Genomic DNA, 13,927 nt, shown 5'->3' on the forward strand with positions numbered 1-13,927 from the left:
GCTGCTGTTGTCAGTGTTTATTGCAAATCAATTTATTCATAAAATATGGTTAAAGCAATTTCTGTACAAAACATATTGGTGACATGACAACCAGAGCAGCCAAACAAAAATCCTGAGGTAAAAGAATTACACACATTTTTTTTTAAAAGAATCGTTAATAATTATTGCAATACTAAAACATTAGCTCATCAATCCTGTCAGAAACAAAAACACAGTTGATATATTTCACCCTTTGAGAAGCAAAAATAAAACATCTGGATTCAGTCGTGTGTTGAAATACAAACTTAAAGGCATTTTTAAATCCCTGCAGTCATAAAAAATGAATGTCATCTAACAAAACAAAGTGTGGTGCTGACCTCTGTCTGGTTTGCTCATGTGTTTCTGGTTTGTGCCCGGCATTTGGAAATTTGAACTGAATCGGTCATGTGGTTTCAGTTTTAATAACAATTAACCCCCACCATGTAAAACTTTCTAAAAGTATGTAAATAATAAAGATAAAAAATATCATTATGTGTAAGCTGCACATGTTGTTCTCCAGTTTCTCAACTGATACGGTTAAAGGTTTATTAGGGCTTCAAGAATGCGTGGTACAGGTAATTATTTATAAGCACCTCTTTACACCTGACTAGCTATGATGATCTCTCTAGCTCGTTTGGGGTTAATCAAGAATGCATCGAGCTTCACCTGACGCTTGTTAGAGCTTCTTTAACTCAAAACTTCAGTGTTGAGTTTGTGGTGTTTAACCACCAACATAAGGACCCTTTACCCTCACTCTGCTACATTCTCCTACTACTCACCAGTTTTACATTACTCGCTCTGATGGGTCCGTTGTGACTGGCCAATATGGTGTATATAACAATAAAAAAACAGGACAAGTACAACCAATTTCAGAGCCTTGGTTAGGGTTAGGGTTAGTCTAATTAGATTAGACTTAAACCACAGGAACCCCAACAGAAGATGTACAATTATTAAATATCTTAATGAGAAGGTTTAAAATCCTTATTTTTAAGCTCCTTTGAATATATTCCAAATAAAGACTCCTTTATTATCATTGTTGTTGTTGTTGTTGTTGTCTCCATCATCTACTTCAGCTCCACCTCCACTGGATAATGGTCGCTCACTTTCAGAGCCTAAAACAATGAAGAAATAATGAAAGACTAATGTTAAGATTATTGAAACTTCTGAGCCTGGTGTAATTCTGGATTAACACAAATATCAGCAGGAAAAATACAATTATTGACAATTAATTTTAGCGCCAAGGTGGCGCATGGAGTCTGCATGTTCTCCTTAAGGATGGGTGGGTTCTCTCCAGGTACTCCAACCTCCTCCCACAGTCCAAAAACATGAATGTTGAATTAGTTTGGCTCTCTAAATTGCCTTTGGGTGTGAGCATGTGTGTGCATTATTGTGTGTCTCTGTGTTGGCCAGTGAAGGACTTGCGACCTGTCCAGGGTGGACTCTGCCTCACGTCCAATGACCGATGGAGATAGGCACCAGCCTGCCTGCAACCTTTCATGGATAAGTGATTGATATATAACTTTAGCTCCATGATCGTCAATAAAATATCTAGATTATAATTTCAGATGTTTATCTGTTATTTGTATAAAATGATAGTAACCGGTGAAAACATGCCATTTGTATGGGCCACGGTTTTAACCTTGACTTCCTGATCAGTAACAGGTTCTTAGTTCAGTTTTATTTCAATCTGAATGCTGTGTAATTTAAATCAGAGAATATATTTTCAGAACTAACAGGAAGCTTCGCTGTGACTTGTGAAAATAACAACAGACCTTCTCGTCGGAGAGCTTGTAGGCCTTCTGGAAGTTGAAGGTTTTAGCAGAGTTTGGAACAACAGCCTGAAGCATGTCGTCTCCGTAGACGACAATCCTGAATGAGGACATAAGAGAAGATTAAACCCAGCAAACAGCACAAGGGCCTCTACTCACTCTCATTGCTCACACCTTCTCAGAGAGAGCAGAGCTCAACCAAAAGGACAAAACCACATATTCTGCATTAGTATTTATAATCACAGCCTGTGTTTAAATGTTGAAGCTTTATCAATTATCGTTGTTTTTATGGTTTATGTGAAGTTGGATGGTTGATATCTACCTGTCGTATGTGTGGGTGTTTTCTGTGCTTGCAGTGGTGTCCACATCATCTCCGATAAGCCAGTGAAAGTTCTTGTCGCTGCGGATTCGGATGGTCTTCATTTCCTTCTTGGAAACGTACGCTCCGTCGGCATTGAAGTCGCCCAAGATCATCACGTTCTGTGGCAGACAGACAGAAAATCTTAGCTGGTTTCTGGACTTTGTTGCAATTTGATCTACTCTCAGTGACGAATCCTAAAACTTTACGTCTCGTTTACAACCATGGCAAAAAGGCTAGGCAAGTTTATTTGTACAGCATATTTCAGTACAAGGACAATGCAAAGTGCTTTATATCATTAAAACAGGAAAATAAAGAACAGAGTAAAAGCAAGTAAAAAACAGTTGGAATAAGAATTATATTCAGTCCTTTAGGCAAATAAAATAGGATTTGCAAATACAGACCAGTGACTGAACTTTTTAAGGTTAAATTAGGGGGAAAGTTTGATTTCATGCTGAAAAGTGTGAGCCCGAAAGCATGACATGCATTAATGATTGGATTAAACATGCAGATTTCTCACAAAGGGCTTCATTTAGTATTGCAGTACTGCTACTAAATAATACAAATAAAATAAATAAAAGGAAAAGTCAAAAAAAATGGAAACAGAACTAAAAGAGGCACAGCGTTGCACGGGGCGAAGCATTTTCTTAGGGATCGACCAGTTACACTTTTGTCATGGATAAATGTATTATGGACTGCTAACATTGACGTATAACTTCTCCTTTACTCCTTTAATTAACAATTACATTGCAGAATTTTAAGCTGAGGGCTAAATAATTGTGAACAGAGATCTGGATGTGAAGTGTTTGAAGAAGGTTTTGAATAAATGCCACATCAATGTGAGTTTGATAAGAACACTAACAGCACTTTTGTTTCTGTTTCTGGACAGAAGACAAAGCCTCTTGTCTGCCAACCATCTTCACGGATTGTTTTATGGGGATTAAAATGCTCATTGCCCAAGCCAGAACTGAACACTCATTACCATCCAGCTCATTCGTCTTCTGCAAGCGGGGAAACAAGGAGAGGACTGAGAGGACTTGGAAAATAGAAGCTAGAGAACTCTGACTTCTTATTCTGAAGCGGAGGGAAGTTACCTGAGAGCCCTCAACTGACCACTTAAACGCGATTAGATCCACGTCTGCCCTGTGCTCTGAATGGCCTGAAGACTTTCTTACGTTGCGTTCTTAACATACTGACTCTTTTCATATTGTGTTACTGTTTTTTTCAACTGCTCTGTTCCGCTGACTTACGTGTTTGACTTTCTGTTATGACATCTACACCATGATGTTGCATTATGTTGATCAGTATGGTTTTATGAGAAAGAATGGAAACTGTCTGCTTCGGACACACACCAAGACCTACGGTTTAGGCAATCTTCTGCTTTGATATCGGGAGAACCAGGATCTGATTGGCACCACATATCCTCAAAATACTTGGTAATGATAATTTTCAGATTCAAGATGGGGTCTTCTTGCTCAGACTGGCCGAGAGCGGGTTTTCCCTGGGGGTCTAATCAGTTTTTATCGTCTCTTAGAGGGGGTGGCATTTTCTGGTGGGGAAAGGCCCTGTGATTCCCCCTAATGCTATTTCTGGATTTGTAAGGTATTGAAGTGATGGATGTTTGTCCATGGAATGGAGAGTGGAGGGCCGTGTAGGAGGTTTTCTGGGGTGGGGGAAGTGTAGACGGATTTGACCTTGGTTACTGAATAGGTTTAGCTTACCTAGTCTAATGTAAAATTAAAATATGCATTTGTTACTTCAAGGCTGGACTATTGTAATTCTTTACTATCAGGAAGTCCACAAAATGCAGTTCAAAGTCTTCAGCTGATCCAAAATGCTGCAGCAAGAGTTCTGATGAAAATCAACCAGAGGGATCATATTTCTCCAATTTTACCTTCCCTTCATTGGCTTCCTGTTAAATCAAGATGCTTCCTAGAGTCTCTAAAAGTAGAATGGGAGGCAGATCCTTTAGTTATCAGGCTCCTCTCCTGTGGACCCAACTCCCAGTTTTTAAGACTAATCTTAAAACTTTCCTTTTTGACAAAGCTTCTAGTCAGAGTGGCTCATGTTACCCTGAGCTACCTCTATAATTATGCTGCTATAGGCGTAGGCTGCTGGAGGACATCAGGGCAATCAATTGAATCTAATCTAATCTAATCTAATCTAATCTAATCAACTGGGTTCCCTTATATTGGACATTTTTGACCAATCTGTATAATCTGACCCAGTCTGTATAATCTGATTGAATTTGACTTTGGAAAGTACCTTGAGATGACATGTTTCATGAATTGGCACTATATAAATAAAATTGAATTCAACTGAATTAAAATAATGTGCGCATAGGAACATAAAACAGGCCTGACTCAAGTAGTTGAAACCTAAATTGTAGAAAAATGCCAAACCTTTGATCTTGTGTGTTAAAACTGTTTGAAGCACTCATGTTGATAATTGCTAATGGTTCCAGCATGGGAACAATGGGTTGCACATTATAACTGATATGGTTCCTTTGTGTTTCCCTGATATTCATGTGATGTGTCATCTTGTCTTTATCTCTGTGATCAAAGGGGTGGAATGTTATGGGAATATTATTCTGAAGTCACTATGGCCTGACACCAACTTAGACTGGAGACACAAGGACACACACAAGGCGCTCATTTCAGCTCCTCGGCTCTGCTGATTGCCAAGGCCAAATGCTCTGGTTTTACCATGCAGATAATGAATGTCTGGGATATGAGCGTCTCTGTTGTTATCTCACGGTACGGCTGTGGAGTATTTAGGGGAGCCGGAAAGGAGACAGGGCAAAAACAGGCATATGTAGATTGCAGCGGCACTGTGGGGTGTGATTACTTTAGATCTATGTGATCTCTGCTCTGTTTCTCAATAAAAGTGCTGGAACTTCATCACTCCACCGTTTCCTTGTTCAGTAACTCTAGGAATTCCGACCACAGTCTGCAGGAGATATTTGATCAATTAGATGGTAAATTGATCTTGATGATGTATCTGAGCTAATAAGTACGTAGAGAAATGTTTTTGTCTGGCTTGAGTCCTTACGTCTGTCCTCCACTTATCCCTGACGTGAACAAAGAGGTCATAGAGTTCATCCAGCTCCTTCTCCGAGCCTTCTGGTTTGGTGTGAACTGGGATCATCACCAGATCTTTCAGAACTATGAGGAGAATCAGACAGAAATAAGGTTTTAGATTCAACTATAATCATTTCTGGGGATTGAATACCATAGCCCTATTTGAGCTTAAATATTAAAGGACAATTGTAACCACAAGCCATCTCTCACCTGTGTTCAGGCACTTGAATCGAAGGATATATGGATCCCTGTCGAAGACATCCCGTCCTTCAGTCTTCTCATCATCGAACTGGTAGGAGTCCTCCAGGTCAACCAGGTCATCCCTGCATCCATAAACCACATCACTTTATTCATAAAGCCGAAAGTGAGCCACAGCAGACGCAGTACTGTTGAGAATGGTGAGTGGGAGAGGTGGGAGTGTCAGAGGTTTTCTTTGCCAATCAATTCCTGACTTCAACGAGGCAATCAAGGAAAAGTTGGGCAGAGCTCCCACTAATGTGATTCCATGGAAAGTACATCTGGCAGTCATTCTTATGTCTCTGCAAAAATGGTGGGAGCAGATATGAAGAGAAAATGGAGAGGACCAAGAATAGCGCCTTGCGGTACCTAACAAGGTACAAAAGCACAAAAATGTCTCTGTGAGAGGTAGGGCCTGAACAATTTCAGATCTGAACCTGTAATGCACACTGGAGGATGATGCAAGTTCAGCAGCATCAAAAGCAGCTGTTCAATCTAAGAGTAGAGGCATCAGAGTCTGTTGCCAATAAAATATCTTTAAAGCCCCTCAAAATAATAGACTCCACAGTGTGACGAAATTTAAACCCTGACTGAAAGAAATTGGGAGCAAAACATTTTTTTCCCAGAACATTTGACAAAAAGCTAACCTGGAAACTGGCCTTAAATGTGGCAGAGGTATGAAGGCCGTATTTCCTTAGCAGAGGTTGTACATCGGCATGTTTTAAACATTCTGGAACAATGTCAGATCCTCAGAGTCTCTTAGAGAGGTTGTATCTTAGCCTAAATATTCCTACCTAGGAGTTTTGGCTCAAGAGCGATTCAGATCCTGCTGAGAGCGACACTGAGGAAGGAGAGGACAGAAGGTTTTATCTAGTGATGAGATGTGATTGACCCATTGGTGACGCTGTCTTTTAAGAGCTGCGATTGGTTGATTGTACAAGAAGAAAGAAAAAAGCACAAATTCACTCCTAGTGATCAAAGAAGAGAAATTAACTGATTAGACTGAATTAAGAAATGTGACATGATGATGAAGTTTATTGATTGAATGCATCCTACATCCTCATCATTATTGTTTTGTTTACTCACTAGTCATTTTACAACTTCATCTATTTGATATTAATGCACTCTCACCTGTCAGCATTTTACTGGCATTGCCTTCTTGTATAAAGTGGTCGGTATTTTGCAAAATGACTGAAATAAAAGGGGGGAAAAAAGATGCAAAAAACCGATCAGCAACACATCCTTCAGCACAGCTCAGAAGAACAGAGGAGTGTTGAAAAGTAAAATGGTCCCGGGATCACGGCGCAAATACACAGACTTTAAAGCATATTGGTACAGATCAGTGCATCCTTTTCTCTGTGCGTCTCGGTGCTTTCACGCACCAACCTGGATTGTGAGAAGCACTCCATGCAATGATCAAAAGCAAGGACATGGCATCACACAAGGAAACTTCTAAAAGACCATTTAAGCTACTGATCATCATGCAATAGAGAAAATATATATTCTAATATATATTCTTTGTTAATTTCTCCACTTTTTATTCATGATTATTTCCTACTATTTATGTGTCCTCGGTAAAATTATGTTACAAGAGCTGTGCCTTTAACCTCCAGGGCTGCAAAAAACCAATTCATTTCCCTCTATGGAGATGATAAAGTTTAGATTATCTAGATATTAATAATTGTATGATTGTTAAAGAAGTGTGCTCATTTCTTCCACTTTTTAGGTGGTGGATCAACCAGACAGCTCTCCCTCTTTCCTCCATCTTCCTGCTTCAGCCATTCTTGGCTTACTAAAAGAGAAATTAACAACTCCAGGAAACATCTTCTGATTTTACTTCTAAACCTCGTACTTAAATTCATCTCCATCTGTCAGTCAGATTTAATTAAACATATCCCTACAGACAGTAGAGATGAACTAAAGTGTCCAATGATTGATTGATTTATTGATTGACTGACTGACTGACTGACTGACTAATTGATTGATTGATTGGTTGATTGATTGACTGATTGGTTGATTGATTGATTGATTGATTGATTGATTGATTGATTGATTGATTGATTGATTGATTGATTGATTGATTGATTGATTGATTGATTGATTCTCACCTGTACAGGAACATGAACTGCTCCTTGTAGTGCGTCCGGCCTAGGCGAGTGCTGATTTTCAGAGTGTAGTGATGTTTCTGGTTGGATCTGAGCAGACACACACAGAGACAAGTGTTGCTGTTATAAAACTTTCTTTAAGAAAGTTTTAGGCTCAACCTCAGCTATAATGATCATTTTTGGTTTGGGAGAACCCCTAACTCTAACCCATGCAGGCTGGATGGGTTAGAGTTATGGGGATAGCCATCTCCTGTGGACATTGGGTGAGAGGTTGGGTATGCCTTGGACAGAGCGCCAAGCCAACCCATCAAAGTGCAACACTCCAACTTGCACACTTTAGCCCAATGGGAATTTAGAGAGGCCAATTAACCTAATAACCATGTTTTAGACTGTGTGAGTGTTGTGCCAGTTCAGACGTGACAGAAAGCGGGCATCAATTCGGGACGTAACGGACTACGTTACCCATGATGCAATGTGGTCAAAATGGCCACCAACTCATGTGGTCAAAATGGCCACCAACTCCCATCACGCAACACGGCAAAATGGCCGCCGATCAAGATAAGGTTGCTATGGTGATGGCTATAAAAGCCGATCACACACGACAATCTTCCTTCTTCCCTGGCTTTTAGCCAACCCGAGAAGACACACACACACAGCTGTTTCCGTTGGGGTGATCCCACGCCACGTGTTCGATTACTCGCTGGACCGAGATTTTTCGACGCAACGGTTATTCCCTGCTTTTTATAACAGGAGGTCGACTTAAATAAGTACTTTTAAATTCCCTCTGATCAAAAGACTGAGAGACGCCATATCTCCCAGTGATCGAAGAGGACCCCGCTTTGTCTGGCCAACAAAGCGACTGTTGAACCCGGAGGAAGAAACGAAGGAGCTTCTCCCCCGTCCCGCTGCAGCCTGCGAACAACTGCGCTCGTCAAGACGTGTCCAGAAAGCCGCACTACTCGGAGCGCTCCGGACCAGCCCCGAGGCACCTCAAAGTAACGGGGTCTCCCCTTTTATTTCTGTCTCACCAACAGGGTGTTTAGAAGTGCCTGGGCAGGCGTTAGAACTTTGTAGGTGTTGGTTAATGCTTTTATTCCACGACGAAGTTGGGATTATTTTGCTGAACATTTTCTTTGTATGTGCATGCATTTTATAATTGATTTTGCTGTGTTGATTTGTGATCCATCAATAACCCCGCCGTGGGTTACTGCTTCATTTCTTTTCATCTTTTTCCCTGCTTTCCCCCCCTCTCTCTTTTCGCTTCTTCTTATCAATTTAATCTTTTTGTCCGAGTTCAAGTCGCGGGCTTTGCTTTAAACTCCCAGTTAGCTGCGCCCTCTCTAAGCGAGGCATTATCCCATCAGCGTAAGCGTGGTTACGTCATTAGGACCTCCCCTCATACGTCATCGTAGCAGCCATCTTGGGAGGGTGACGTGTATCTGAACTGTGAGTTAAGTTAAGATCTGCTAACCGCTCATTTTAATCCATTGTTTATTTTTGTTTGTTCTTTATTTCCACATATATTTTACATGTTTTAGTTTAGTAATGAGTAAGAATTCCAAAGTTGTTTGAATCAGAGAATTACTGTAACAGGGAATTGCTTTTGGTTCAATAAAACCAACGACTGCGGAATAGACATTGTTTTGTGTTCCGTCCAATTCACAGTTACATGGTTATTCAGAAATCAGAGCTAACCTCCTTTGGAGTTAACATCTGATATTAATACAGAGACAATATCATTGGATGGTGATAAGGATAAGGATTTAAACTCTAATTGCGGTTACATTGGGGTTCTCACAGCCTGCTGGATAAACCTCGTCGGCTAACAGTCCGACGTGATCATTTATTCCAGCATAAACGAGTTCATAACAGCAAGTTAACTAATGCATTAGTGGTATAAATACTTATAAGCTTATAGCTAACATCACCACCATTTGAACTATATTTGTTATAACGGAATTTTGAGTTGAATGATTTATTATTTAAATTATAATACCAAATTATAATTAATAATAATAATAAGCATATTCAACCAGCTTATGGCATAACAGTGAGGAAGTAGGATTACCCAGACAGAACCCAGGCATACAGAGGGAGTACATCTAATCTCCACGCAGGCTGGAATTTGACCACTGGGACTTCTTGTCTTTCTGCGTATTACATATTCTACAGTCAGAGCACACCTGTTTATAAAATAATGGTTGTAGCCAATCAGAGTGAAGTCAACGAGGTAGAGCTGCATATCATTACCGCAACCAACCCTTTTACTAAGGAGTGACATTGGGCCTGACAAAACAACAAGTTGACATTTTTTGAAGAGTTTACATATGCAGCCATATCAACTACATGAAATGGTTTATACGGTAATGTCATGGCACCTTTAAAGGCCACCACATTTGTCTGTCATATATTCATCCAAATTAACATGGTATTCATAAAGTTGACGAGTGGACATAAACCTCTGGCTTCAGTTCAACTTGTTTCTGCAAAGTGTTTCTGTTTGCCTTTACTAACTTGTTGAGTTCTTTCATCAGAGTTTCCACTGATTTCCCGGTAACGTCCACCACCTCGAGGATCACGATGATGTCATAACGGGAAATAATCTGAAAGGTCATAGACTCGGGTTAACATCTTGATGAATCAGTAATTAAAATCAAGGGGTTCCTTTTTTCTCACTTGCAGTAACAAAGCAAACACAAATATTTAATTTAAACCCATTTTTACCAAACCAGCAGGTGTAACTTTCATTATCTGGCTAAAGGTTTTACCTTAACAAGGATCTTCAGAATCTCCGGGTCCGAAACTTTGCTGCGTCCAAACTTCTGAATGTTAAAGGCTGCAATTTTCATGGTGGCTGAAAGCGGGAAACACAGAGCAGAAAATATATTTTTAGCATTTTAATGAGCCCATTGTGTCTGAACATACTCTGGGACATGTTGTCTTTTGGTAGTGGTTATTTGTTTAACTGCAGACGTGACTAATAAAAGGTGAGAGCTTTTACAGTTAGTTTGCTTGAGGGCTAAAGGAGACACAACAAGGTGTGGACCAAGGCGAGAGAAAACAGGTGTGGTTTGGCACCTGTGGTAGTAGATTTGATTTAATCTCTTTATGTTTGATCAGAATCTTTATGTTTGATCAGAACCGTAAAACCTGACATTTAGGAGCTTTTAAAAATCTCAATAGAGCAAAAATATCCAATATCTGAGCTTCTGCAACAATGACAACATACTTGCCCCACAGTGCACAAAACATCAGCAGCTCTGAGAGAAGGTAGAGGAAGTGCTTTACAACAAGCAGCAGGAGGGCATGAAAAGCTTTTGGTGTCTTCACGGCTCCACTGGTTCACAGGGATGATTGTGAGAGGTCACAACTGTGCAGGACGATTTATGGACAGCCAGAGGCGGCTTGAGCAGGTGGTTGATCTTTGCAGCCTCATCTTGGACCAGTTTTAAGAACAAGGCGTGTTTTTATTAATGAGTCTAATTCAGATGATTTTAGGCTTTTCAGTCTTTGTAATTTGACAGAAAAACATTTAAAATCAACATGGTGCCACTTTTAGGTCTATTATTGAAAATTTTTTGATTAATGGACTCCTTTCTTCTTGTCACTGTTGATTTATCATTAGCTTCTCTCTATAACTTGCACCCAAACTGGGTGGTTTCGGGTCAGTTTCTCAAAAGAACGTCCTTACAGAAAACAGGTGGGACCGACCTGCTCCTACATGTTAAGTTAGTGCCACACCAGCACCTCCATCAGTCTGGCATCAAGCTCCAGCCTGTCCAGTGTTTCTTTAAATCAGTACCGTTAAGGAAACTGTCCAAGCTCCAGAAGAAGCCAAAGTCTGCAGACAAATTGCATAATTTGAAAGCCATAAATCTATTTCCCACCATCATTTTTTTCCTTTAATTTTAGCTGATTTCAAAAACTAATAGGTTCATTTTATTCAGGTGTTTTCTTATTATTACATTACATTTAATTTTAAAGCACAGATGATTAGTTTTCATTGTCAGCAATAATTATCCCCTTTAAAAACAATCGTATTTATTATCTTGTAATCTTTTAAAGTGACCTGTTTTTACCATGTGGGAAGATAAAACGGCTGCATTCCCATTTTTGTCTGTACTGCAGAGTGAATCAAACCAAGGTTGCCGCAGCTTCACAAAGGGTTAAAATACTGATCAGGCCCGCCTTCTGATTCTGACCTGGCTCGGTTCTGAGTTCTGTGCGTCTCAGGTGTGACTCTGTGGCTCCATTGTTTTACTGAATCCGTTTGTTCACTGTGGCTCAGACTTTCGACATGGCAACAACACAGAGGATAAATTTATAATTTCTTTTTTCAGAAAACCTTGAAAGTTTTCAACTCGGGCAGCTTCCGTCTACGTCGCCTGCAGCTGGTCCAAGACGCTGCTGCCCGGCTGCTAACGGGTAACGATCAACATGAGCTCATTACCTCCATTTCCTCCTTCCTGCATGTTTTAGGACTGATTTTAAGATCTAACAGAGCTTTTACACAACAACGTTCCCAGGTCAGATTCCCTGTTGCTTCTAGATGCTTCTAGGACTCGTCTGCTGACCCGAGGAGACAGAACCTTTTCTGTTGTTGCTCCCAGACTCTGGAACCATCTTCCTCTGTCTGTAAGGAAACCTAATACCCTGTATTATCCCTTTTAAACCCCAACAGTTCTAATTTCAGTCCAGTTGAGCAGAAATGTCGGGCTGTTCTTATTATTAGTCTTTTATTTTCTTCTACATACTTTTGTATTGTTGTTTTTACTGGCCATTTGTTGTTGTTCCTGTTTGTTTTTCAATGGATCTGTAAAGCACTTCCATGACCTGGGTGTGTAAAGGTCCTCCCCAAATAAAGGATGGGTTGACTGACTGACACAGTTTTCTTCATAAGAACAAGATTTGTTTGTCTTTGTTGGTTTTTGTGACGCAGTAATTCTCAGTATTTGTGCAGTGGCATGATTCTTGGAAGTCATCAAACACATTGTTGTAGAGATCACTCGATGCTGCTGCAGATAACAGCAGGCCAAGACAAACAGACACACTTGTCCTTAAAGTGTTGACTCCTGTTGTTGAGTGTTAATGTCTCCAGGATCCCATAGATTTTCTTCTAAAAAAAAAAAACATTTAAAACCCTTTCCATGCATTCAGCGTCTTACTGACAGAGTCATATTTCAGAGCCATCTAATCCCTGGCCAGCAGCTGAAAATTATTACTGACAAGACCTGAAAAAACACTCAAATTTATGTGTGTCAGAATTATATTTGTACAAATAAAGTAAAAAAAATAATTAGGGATACAAATGAATCATTTATGTATGAATGCCGAGGTTTAATCATGTTTAATTAGGATGAACTGCGTCTTTAAAGTCAAAGTCTTCCCTTTTAAATATATATGGCTGATGACATATTAGTAAATATAATATTTCAGTCAGGTTTTAAAGCATTGAAAAGTTTCCATATAACTTTTAAACATTCCTTGTTTATTAGTTTGAGAATTTAAACTTGTATTTAAGTTTAACGTTATCTGTATATTCAGTAATAATAATAAAAAAGTAAATTTCCGGCTGCTTGCTGGTACAAAAAGGTCAAAGTCTTGAGCATATTTGGTGTAAATCCACTTTCTAAAACAGCTTTTTACTGTAGCATTAATGTAAAAACAGACGTTAAGGCTTCTGCTAAATTAAGAATCCTAAATAAATCAGGTGAAAAACTGCAGCTTTTCTTTTTTAAAAGCATCACATTTGATGTTTCGAGTGTTAAAGTTATTCAGTAAGTCTCTGAAGAACGAGCCTATTTTCTTTAAGAGAACAAGAGGAGCAGGGTTAGCTCATTGTCTCAAGGTATGAGAAGCGTCTCAGGCATTCAGAGCTGAGAGGAAGAAAACAACACAGAAAAATTTATTTCTCACCTGCAGGTAAATCTGCCGCTCCTCCAAAAAGAGTCAGTCAAGATCCCACAAAATGAGGACTTCTGTTGAAGATGTTTGAGACTTCACTCTTAAGCAAGTGCTGGATTACTACCAAAGAAATGTTTAGAGTCTGAAGACCGGCTGTTTGATTGGTCGAAAGCCAACCAATGGCACAGGTTCAGAAAGGACAAAGAGAAAAAAAAAGTCAAAACAAATATCCAGCTCCTTTAATGCCTTCCTGTTTGAAAACCTGCAGATGGATCTGTTTGTCTCTCAAATTGGTGGACAACATAAAGACACGAGCTGTGCTTCAGAAGACGTTAGTTCCTCACAGGAACTGTGCTTTGGAAATGAAAAGCAGAGTTTTCACTGTGATTATCTGCATATGGTCTGTTTCATCCTCTGGACTTGAAAACCGGCTTAGAGCTCATCTGGATAGCTGGC

The 13,927-nt window shown here is 39.8% G+C and overlaps 1 protein-coding gene across 1 annotated transcript; it reads right to left on the reverse strand.

The window, feature by feature from the left end:
* Nucleotides 1-2: 2 nt before the first annotated feature.
* On the reverse strand, nt 3-13,584 carry dnase1l4.1 (deoxyribonuclease 1 like 4, tandem duplicate 1). The gene is made up of 9 exons (XM_036151646.1): nt 13,484-13,584; nt 10,336-10,421; nt 10,082-10,170; nt 7,571-7,657; nt 5,436-5,548; nt 5,197-5,309; nt 2,110-2,267; nt 1,791-1,887; nt 3-1,130 (listed from the first exon to the last, which is right to left on the reverse strand). The coding sequence occupies exons 2-9, from the start codon at nt 10,414-10,416 to the stop codon at nt 1,083-1,085; spliced, it is 786 nt and encodes a 261-aa protein (XP_036007539.1). The 5' UTR covers nt 10,417-10,421; nt 13,484-13,584; the 3' UTR covers nt 3-1,082.
* Nucleotides 13,585-13,927: the final 343 nt, after the last annotated feature.

The sequence above is a fragment of the Fundulus heteroclitus genome, chromosome 20 (assembly GCF_011125445.2).
Source record: "Fundulus heteroclitus isolate FHET01 chromosome 20, MU-UCD_Fhet_4.1, whole genome shotgun sequence".
NCBI classification, from domain to species: domain Eukaryota; kingdom Metazoa; phylum Chordata; class Actinopteri; order Cyprinodontiformes; family Fundulidae; genus Fundulus; species Fundulus heteroclitus.

What these genes read in the sequence shown, in the direction of transcription:
- dnase1l4.1 (XM_036151646.1), bottom strand. Translation starts at nt 10,416, where the DNA reads ATGAAAATTGCAGCCTTTAACATTCAGAAGTTTGGACGCAGCAAAGTT. An exon ending in AACACCCACACATACGACAG is followed by an intron (nt 1,888 to 2,109) that starts GTAGATATCAAC and finishes GTCCTCATTCAG; the next exon opens with GATTGTCGTCTACGGAGACG. An exon ending in ACAAGCTCTCCGACGAGAAG is followed by an intron (nt 1,131 to 1,790) that starts GTCTGTTGTTAT and finishes TCATTGTTTTAG; the next exon opens with GCTCTGAAAGTGAGCGACCA.